Genomic DNA, 10,339 nt, shown 5'->3' with positions numbered 1-10,339 from the left:
GCCTATCTAGGCACCAAATTTTGTACAGATGACGGTATTTTAGACGTAAATACGTAGTTTAAAATTCATAAGTTTCGAATGAAAATTGCAGATCTTGTACTTTACATTGCAAGAAATAGTATACTGCATTGTAAATGCATTGATTTCTTATAGTGTTAGTGAAGAGAACTTTGTAAAATGTGAAAAACATAACTTGTTGAAGTTACTTTCAAAATCTTTCTTGCAGGCCTATATTTATCCTAACGCAGTGATCATCAACTCACGTATGAACGGGCGCGGGCAATGCTTGGCTGACGCGTGCTTACTGTAGCGGGCAGAGGACCGGTTTGTGATGTTGCGTTGTAGTGAACAGAGGCGGTTCTTGCCATCCATTCAAACAAGAGATGTGAGGAGCAGAAAACACTTCAAAACGTAGGCCACACTGAAGAAATACAACTTACAGATACATAATACAACTCACAGTAACGAATATGGCAGATACGAGCATGCAGCATTAATTCAACAATTGAAGAAAAATGAGACAGAAGTTGTTTAAGATCACGTAAGTGAATCGGCTTTGCGACTCAGTTATAAAATTTCACTTTTAATAGTAAGATATTAGAAACCATTTAAAGATTGAAAATTTAAAGAATGTTTAATTACAACTGAAGAACTTCTCACAACAAGTGTAGGAGTTTGAATCTATCAGCTTGTCTTCTTCCACCGTGATGCGTCACATCCGAGGTCTAGCCGAGGACGTTGAGGTGCAACTAGTAGCCTAATTATTTGAGCCGTTCATAGCAAAAGTGGTATAAGTCAATTTTGACTTACACCACTTTTGCTCTGAACGGCTCAAATAAATAATATACAAAATACAATTCCTACTTTCTCTTTGTTTTTTCCCTCTCTCAATCTCTCTGTTTTTCGTATATACATTTACAGGCAAAATATATTATTCATGTCATTTAAATTTGTATAATAACGACCGAATCATTAGCCTAGTTTATATGAGCCGTTCATTTGTTATTCTTTGGCAGTAGATGAAAATACTTATGTAAACGATAATCCCCAACTGGTGATTTTTGTAAGAGGCGTTATTGAAAACCTTTAGATTAAGGAGAGCTCTTACATATTGTTCTCATAAAGGATTACTACTACTGGTTCCGATTTTTCATGTAGAGGTTGTAGAAATTATTTTGGACTTCCTTGGAATAAACTTATGTCCTTGGCATTGTTCACGGAGAAAGAAGAAAAGCCTGTATCATAAGTGAAAAATGAAAAAATGGATTTGTGAATTTGCCTTCTTAATGGAATTATCTGAATGCTTTAAATTGTTTGCTACAAGGTAAGAACAAGATTATTATATAGTTATATGACAGAGTGAAGGCGTTTAATATGAAACCACCTCTAATTATGGAATGTTAGCTTAACTAAAAGGATAAGTTACAGCACATTTTTCAAAATAAACAACAATATAGCCCTACTAGTTTCTTAAGACTTTGGATTTCGAAGAATATATTCACACATCATGCAATCTGCGCCAGGAATTTGATTCTAGATTTAAAGAATAGGAAAATTGTCAATTTGATTTTTGATTATTATTTGTAATTGAAACTTATTGATTTACTTTACGATAGTGAATTGAAGAGCAAATATCAAAGTAAAAGAAGTTATCTGACTTTTATATGAACTTTCCACGTGTTAGATTTCCCCGATTGTACAGACATGCATTTTCGGGTTCACATATCTGTGCGAACAGTAATTTTTTCGTATGATGAAGATAAACAAGCCATGTCATGGAAGCCAAGTATCGGATCACAACTTACAATGCGCTGTCACATTATGCACTATACAAACAATAGTTCCAAACGTTGAGAAATTGCTGAAGTAAAAGAGAATTAAACAAATCCTGAAAAATCAGTGCTAATGCCAGTGTTGAGTGAACTGAATGGAGTTAAATTTCTGCATTACTAATCCTACGGTATTTATGTCATCCAGTTCAACATTTTCCTTAACAGAAACAGTTTATACATCTACAGTAATTGCCATGCATTACCCGAATAATTAACATGAAATGTGTATTACATTTCTGAAAGTAATTATAAATTTATTGGTTTGGAAGTAAATCCCGAAAAGACAAAGTATATGATTATGTCTCGTGACTAGAATATTGTACGAAATGGAAATATAAAAATTGGAGATTTATCCTTCGAAGGGGTGGAAAAATTCAAATATATTGGAGCAACAGTAACAAATATAAATTACACTCGGGAGGAAATTAAACGCAGAATAAATATGGGAAATGCGTGTTATTATTCGGTTGAGAAGCTTTTATCATCTAGTCTGCTGTCAAAAAATCTGTAAGTTAGAATTTATAAAACAGTTATATTACCGGTTGTTCTGTATGGTTGTGAAACTTGGACTCTCACTCTGAGAGAGGAACATGGGTTAAGGGTGTTTGAGAATAAGGTGCTTAGGAAAATATTTGGGGCTAACCGGGATGAAGTTACAGGAGAATGGAGAAAGTTACACAACGCAGAACTGCACGCATTGTATTCTTCACCTGACATAATTAGGAACATTAAATCCAGACGTTTGAGATGGGCAGGGCATGTAGCACGTATGGGCGAATCCAGAAATGCATATAGAATGTTAGTAGGGAGCCCGGAGGGAAAAAGACTTTTGGGGAGGCCAAGACGTAGATGGGAGGATAATATTAAAATGGATTTGAGGGAGGTGGGATATGATGATAGAGACTGGATTAATCTTGCACAGGATAGGGACCGCTGGCGGGCTTATGTGAGGGCGGCAATGAACCTTCGGGTTCCTTAAAAGCCATTTGTAAGTAAGTAAGCAATTATACATTTATTAACTTCTAACTTTGTTGAAAATAGGCTACAATGTTTTTTTTTTTTTCAAATTGCTTAAGATAGTTTATTTAGTTATTTCTATTTAGCCCGTGTCTTTTATCATCAGAAAATAATCATAAACCTATGCAGTAAATTCATATTGTGGTCCCGCCGCTGAACGTCTTACCTGCCCTGATACGACTTTCCCTTGCCGAGCGAGTGAAAAAGGCTTGATGACGACACAGAGCTCTGAGTTGAGGACCACTGTCCTAACGTGTTAATCGATGTAAGAACTTCTCGAATCAAAACGCAAAATATATATCTTGATTGCTGGTTTTCCCCTACCAAGCAAACAATACAAAGAGAGCTATAATATATATCTTCGAGGATACTGTGTATTGAAAGAGGCATAAATTGATATGTTCAGAAGGTTGGACGTATCAGTTTCAAAGATAATATTATCAGAGTCTAGAATGTCTCCAAGAAATGGATCTATCAGTAGGCTACATGTACCATTTCGTTCCTTATTCGTTCTAAATTTTCTTCTGTTTCTAATTGTTTCTGAGACCTATTATAGAAATCCATATTTGGCTGATTACTTCCCTAAACTTCAAAAGTAGTACTCAGCAAAAATTGTAATTCTCCGAAAGCAAGACTTAAATCGCTTACACCACATCGTGTTTCCTCCAAACAAGCTCATGCTGTCCCACATGTTGCCAAGTTTCCGCCTTCTGACCTTCCGTTACAGTCGACCTTGTCTTAGCTTATTACATTATGTACTTGATATGTGATATAATTGTGACATAAATATACATGCAAAATAAGTATTTGTGATTTTAGATTGTCGAAATCACGATAAATCCGAAGGTTGCCAAAGTAAATTTTTTATATTGATAAGAACGTTAAATATATTAGGATAGATTTTAATCCACGATAAAATGCGAAATTGACTACAACGTGGGAAATGTACGCTTCTATTCCTTATTCCTTGTCTTTATTGCAATCGGTGTTAGCGGGAAGTGCAGAAATTATTTCTGTGGTAAACCCCTCTTCTGTAATTTACGGATTCGGGCACGTGACATTACAGAGATTCTGCCATACGTGTTTCTAGTTACCGTAAACTGTAATGTCACGTGACCGAATACGGTAATTACTAGACTTCGTGGAATTGCCACGAGAATCGCAAGGTTTACTGCGCACGCGGTATAGACTGTATGAGAACGGGGCGTGCAAAGAATGGAGTATGCCTCTGATGTAAACACTGAGCAGTTTACTGCGGTTACAATAAAACCTGTATCCTGCATTCAAGAAATATAATGAACGATCTTTGAAGTAGGAAATGTCTAGACATATAAATACACAATTATTTTGCAGTGAGATATATTAACTTTTAAAATTTAATGTAAGATACTCACTTACTATCAGTTACTATCTTACTAATGTAAGATGACTCGGTTAAGAGGGAAGTATTATATGATATTCTTATTGAATTTGGTATTCCCAAGAAACTAGTTCGATTAATTAAAATGTGTCTCAGTGAAATATACAGCAGAGTCCGTATAGGTCAGTTTCTATCTGATCCTTTTCCAATTCACTGCGGGCTAAAGCAGGGAGATGCACTATCACCTTTACTTTTTAACTTCGCTCTAGAATATGCCATTAGGAAAGTTCAGGATAACAGACAAGGTTTGGAATTGAACGGGTTACATCAGCTTCTTGTCTATGCAGATGACGTGAATATGTTAGGAGAAAATCCACAAACGATTAGGGAAAACACGGAAATTTTACTTGAAGCAAGTAGAGCGATCGGTTTGGAAGTAAATCCCGAAAAGACAAAGTATATGATTATGTCTCGTGACCAGAATATTGTACGAAATGGAAATATAAAAATTGGAGATTTATCCTTCGAAGAGGTGGAAAAATTCAAATATCTTGGAGCAACAGTAACAAATATAAATGACACTTGGGAGGAAATTAAACGCAGAATAAATATGGGAAATGCGTGTTATTATTCGGTTGAGAAGCTCTTATCATCCAGTCTGCTATCCAAAAATCTGAAAGTTAGAATTTATAAAACAGTTATATTACCGGTTGTTCTTTATGGTTGTGAAACTTGGACTCTCACTTTGAGAGAGGAACATAGGTTAAGGGTGTTTGAGAATAAGGTGCTTAGGAAAATATTTGGGGCTAAGCGGGATGAAGTTACAGGAGAATGGAGAAAGTTACACAACACAGAACTGCAAGCATTGTATTCTTCACCTGACATAATTAGGAACTTAAAATCCAGACGTTTGAGATGGGCAGGGCATGTAGCACGTATGGGCGAATCCAGAAATGCATATAGAGTGTTAGTTGGGAGACCGGAGGGAAAAAGACCTTTAGGGAGGTCGACGTAGATGGGAGGATAATATTAAAATGGATTTGAGGGAGGTGGGGTATGATGATAGAGACTGGATTAATCTTGCACAGGATAGGGACCGATGGCGGGCTTATGTGAGGGCGGCAATGAACCTTCGGGTTCCTTAAAAGCCATTTGTAAGTAAGTAAGTAAGTAAGTAAGATACTCACATCATCCTTGAATATGTGCATTGCAGTGAAGATTTACGTACATTTTGAGCGACTGCAAAGTAACCTCCTCCGATGGCCATTTGAATAGTTTTTATTTTGGGAAAATGTACGTTCAACATCACCTGATGGTGCATCATTTATAATACGAAGTTGTGAATAGGCAGCATTTTTAGCAACAATGTTTCTCAACTTACATTTTACTTTTTCTGAAATTAGTGAATTGTTATTTTGGATAACGGTTTGTGATACTTTATCCATTATATTAAGAACGTATGAGAGTTGTAACTTAGACGATTCTAACAAGATACTTTTGGACACGAATTTAAAATTAGAATCAATGGACAGAATATCTTCCAATAGCTGTTCAGAAGGCAATGGTTTTATAGCTGCAACAGCGGAACTGTCTGTGCTATCCAATGCATCAATTACCTCCATTATTTTGCCGTAATGTTCTGCATAATAATTAACAGCATGCAACCACGTTCCCCATCGGGTCAAGACTGGATGCGGGGGTAAGGGTATTCCAGGGGCAATTATTTGGAACAGCAACACTCTCATTGTAGTATGTTTGATTGAATTCTTGTCTGCACTGGACAAATGTTAACCTTTGACTATTCCAACCACAGTAATGCAAAAACAAGTGCTTACTTAGGTATACATTAGCTGCAGCTGCTCTATTTGGTCGGTAACATCTCTTAACATGAACTGCTTATACTACGAGAGCGGGCGGTCGCTCACCTTCTCTATACTACCGTACATCGGCAACCTGATTGCATGCTGTGTGTGGCAATTCAACGAAGTCTACTAATTACAATAGTGGGCCTTTCCATAAAATAGCTTTTACACTCTTATAAGTAAAGACGGCTTGTTCAGTTGCTCATAGCAACCACTTTAATTCAAGAATGAGTAAAATTTGGCTTATTCACATCTGATATTTTATTCACTCCTAGAAATGCATTTAAAATATAAAAAAATACTAGACTAAACACACAATAAAACCAACACTATGAAGATAATAGTGCAGAATTTAAAATAACTTTTACTATAAAAACTGAAAATAACATGAAGAGGCCATAGCAAATATAGATGCAGATTTCTGAGGAACTTGCATGGACAACGACGCTTTGGTAACATTAAGCATTTCATCAGAAGGAAACTTCATCTTTACATATTTTGCTTCCTAGGAACAAAAAAATTTTAAATATATATTTATTGTGTATCCAACGTGAGTGATGTTGTTGTCTTCATTACAATTCGCTAAATCATAGCCAAGTGTACATAATGGCCCATAAGAATAAAATTGAAGGATTTCCTTCGAAGCAAGAGGTTGAAGTACAAGGATGTGCTTCGAAGCAAAAGGTTGAAGTATAAGCATATGCTTCGAATTGTAAGAATAACCTTTACCTTATCCTTTGACCTTCTGCTTCTAAGACAGGAGCATGTGCTCCTGAATGTGTCATGTATATTGTTTGGCGTTTCGTGCTTCACTACTGTGTATTTGTCGGCGCTCTTTGTCAACTGATAACGAGCATTCGGTTTCATAAAGGAAAACGATAAGCTGCAATGGTAAGCCTCTCGATAGCACAGCAACTTTCGTTCTGATGCTAATAAACCATGGTCACTTCCGTCAGTACTGGGTAGGAATTCTGTGTTTTTAAAATGGAGTCTTCCGATTCAGACGACGGTAGCTCTGTCCCTCTTGAAAATACAATGATATTTCTAGCGACAACTTTAGGAAAGTATCCAGAAATATTAGAAAAATCACAAGTTCCGGAAATGAAAAGGAAAAAGGAGGCAGCAATTAAGGATATGATAAAATTATTCGAAGAAAATTTCGGCACGCCAATAAATTCTAGGCAACTACTAAAAAAAATTAATAACATGAAAACAAGGCTCAAGAAGAAAACCGACAAGAATAGAACAGGAAACAAGCCAATAATGTTGAATACTTGGGAGAAAGAACTATTCACTCTGCTACAGGGTGACACAAATCCTGTAATCAGCAAAATTCCAGGTAAATGTACACCATCTATTACCATGGTTTTTAAATCTTTGATATAATTATTTTGTAATCTATATATTAAACGCATGTGTATTTAAAGTCAAAATTACATTTTAAATTAAAATTACATGCCGGTAAGTCTACTTATATTTTTTAATTTGTTTTCAGGAGCTGTAAGTGTGGAGCCTTGTCCATCCACTTCTTCTTCTTCTTCTTCTTCTTCTTCTTCTTCTTCTTCTTCTTCTTCTTCTTCTGCCTCATCAAACACTGAGTTTACATCTTTAAAATTACCAGGTAATTTTAATTACAGTTATTCTGCTGCGAAAGTTGTATTTATTGAAAAGGGCTAATTGGAAGTAATTATGCAATAGGGAACCACTTTATTGCAATTTTACGTCTGTTGGTTTAAGTGAAATTAAATATAGACTAGCAATTAGAATTTGAATTCTGAAACAGCTAATCACATATTTTATTGAAACATAGCATTGCAATATAATATAACATCAATATGAAGTTTTATTTCGTTCTTACATTTTTTTCACATCTCTGTTTGCAGGCGCTACAAATCATCCTCTTGTACCTCTAGATTCAAGGTCATCGTCGCCAATGCCCAGCGAGGTTTCATTTACCAGACCGCTACCCACAAAAAAACCTAAATTAAATTTACCAGAAACAGAGGAAACAAAAATAGTCAGCACTAATGATTTACACAGGCTTGTATTGTTGGAGCAGTTAAAACTGACAAGAATTCAAACAGAGAAGGAACGCATGATAATAGACATTCTTAACCAGAAGATTAGCGAGGAAGCCAAGCAACCGCAGGAAGATAGGTCCAAGGATGAAAGTGCCAAAATATACACCATCTTGTAGAAATAGAAACCTACAAGTAGACTATAAAGAAGAAATTCAGCAGTACTGTACCTATTTACGTTTACAATCTTGCTTTGAGAGAAATCACAATTTCCTACAGTAATTGAGTGTTATAACAGTGTAATATTCACCACACAGCGATATTTTCAAGTTAATTTTTTTAATTGTGTTTCTCGTTAAATATGTTATAGTCAGGTTACAGTCTACAACTATATCAGTACCAGTATACTATATTACTAACTACAACTCAGTGATAAACAGTTATTTTACGTGAATCTCAATTCCTTCTAATATCTACGTATATTGTGTATTAACAGTGTCTATAATACAGTTTTTTTATATTAAATATGTTGCAAGTGTGAGAAACAGTCATATTTTAAGTTCCTGCGCTAATTTGTGTGAAGTGACATTACATCGATATTATAACAGTGTACTATTCTCCACACAGTGATATTTCAAGTTTATTTTTTTAATTGTGTTTCTCGTAATATATGTTGTAACATATCAGATTAAATGTCCACATCTATATCAGTACTGGTGTAATATATTACTAACTACAACACAGTGATAAACAGTCATTATTTTACGTAAATCTAAATTCGTTCTAACATATGTATTGTGTATTAACAGTGTCTATAATACAGTATTTTATATTAAATATATTACGAGTATGAGAAACAGTGATATTTTAAGTTTCTACGTTAATTTTGTGCACAGAGATTACATCAGTGAAATACGTAGTACCGGTACCAGTGCAGTGCAGTGCAGTTCAGTGAACACATTTAAAGTTCATTTCCTATTAGAGTTGCAATTTGTTCCCTTTTCTCACGTCCTCTCATTAAAATTTCCCTTTCAGTGGTACATTCCTCTTGCTCTTCATCACTGTCATCTTCATTTAAATCCTGTGTATCGTCTGTAAAGTCATCATCATGCAGATACTTCGCCACATTGTGCAACACAAAGCAACAAACAATGATGGTTGGAACGTCAGAGGGAGCAACTCTGCAGACGTATTGTAGAATAGGAAACCTCCTTTTAAGTTGACCAAAGCAACGTTCTATTATAACTCTTTCTTTCTTTAAAAGTCTGTTGAAATTTTTGTGACTATTCTGTACAGCATTTCGATATGGTGTCATGAGCCATGGTTCTAAGCCGTACCCTTCGTCACCCAACAGGACAGTGTTCTTAAAACCACTTAACACATCACGCACTGATGAATTTTTCCATATTCTACAGTCATGAACTGACCCTGGCCAACTAGCTACAACACTCGTAAAACATTCTTTTGCATTGCATGTAGCTTGCACGTTGATACTAGCGAAACCCTTTCTATTAACATGCTCATCACCATGCTGTGTTGGTTTAGGGATACGCACATGAGTGCAGTCTATTACACCGATAGCACTCGGAAAATTGAATTTCTGTAACCATTCAGCCTTTGCAGCAGTTATGTCTTGCAATGATGACGGAAACTTGATCCATATGTTAGCTTTTTCCATGATTTTCTTCGATACACTAATAACAGTTTTACTCACAGTTGTCTGATGTATACCCATCTCTTCTGCAATACCTGATTGGAACCCTGGATCAGCCATGTACCGCAGAAAAATCTTCATCTTCATTTCCGATGATAGTGCCCCTCCTCTTCTCTCCTGTGTTTCTTCTAGAAAATGAGATGCAATCCATTGAACATTTTCTTCAGTAAATCTATATAAGCTCTTATAATGCTCACTAGCGGCACACCGACGTAATTTGTAGCACTTTTGACGACGCAGAAAGACTGGTAATTGAGCCATGTCAGTAAACCACAGAGATGAGTCTGCTACTGACCAGACTTCACTTTTCAGAATGATGTGCTTCATAATTGAAGGATATGCTTCACTTTATTCTTATCTTTTTTCTAATTTTGAAGCAAAAGGTTGCGCTCGAAGCAAATGCTTCTTCCCGTGAAGCAAGTGCTCTTTTCCTATTACGTCATCAGTAGCAGAAGGTTGTACTCTGCATTTTATTCTTAAACTCTGAAGCACATCCTTCAAAATAGAGGAGGAAAAGGATATGCTCCACTTTATTC

The 10,339-nt window shown here is 35.8% G+C and overlaps 1 protein-coding gene across 1 annotated transcript; it reads left to right on the top strand.

Moving 5' to 3' along the window:
* The first annotated feature begins 6,681 nt into the window (after positions 1–6,681).
* On the top strand, positions 6,682–9,716 carry LOC138691682 (AF4/FMR2 family member lilli-like). Its single transcript, XM_069813919.1, has 3 exons — positions 6,682–7,410; positions 7,567–7,692; positions 7,955–9,716. Exons 1-3 carry the CDS (start codon positions 7,056–7,058, stop codon positions 8,266–8,268), a joined length of 795 nt encoding a protein of 264 aa, XP_069670020.1. The 5' UTR covers positions 6,682–7,055; the 3' UTR covers positions 8,269–9,716.
* The last annotated feature ends 623 nt before the right edge of the window (positions 9,717–10,339 follow it).

This window comes from Periplaneta americana, chromosome 16 (genome assembly GCF_040183065.1).
Source record: "Periplaneta americana isolate PAMFEO1 chromosome 16, P.americana_PAMFEO1_priV1, whole genome shotgun sequence".
Classification (NCBI taxonomy): domain Eukaryota; kingdom Metazoa; phylum Arthropoda; class Insecta; order Blattodea; family Blattidae; genus Periplaneta; species Periplaneta americana.
Note: the sequence above shows the minus strand (reverse complement) of the source record. Positions and strands in the feature narration are given on the sequence as shown.

Coding starts and splice junctions, on each gene's coding strand:
- LOC138691682 (XM_069813919.1), top strand. CDS start 7,056: ATGGAGTCTTCCGATTCAGACGACGGTAGCTCTGTCCCTCTTGAAAAT. Junction 7,411..7,566: donor TGTAATCAGCAAAATTCCAG/GTAAATGTACAC, acceptor ATTTGTTTTCAG/GAGCTGTAAGTGTGGAGCCT. Junction 7,693..7,954: donor TACATCTTTAAAATTACCAG/GTAATTTTAATT, acceptor CTCTGTTTGCAG/GCGCTACAAATCATCCTCTT.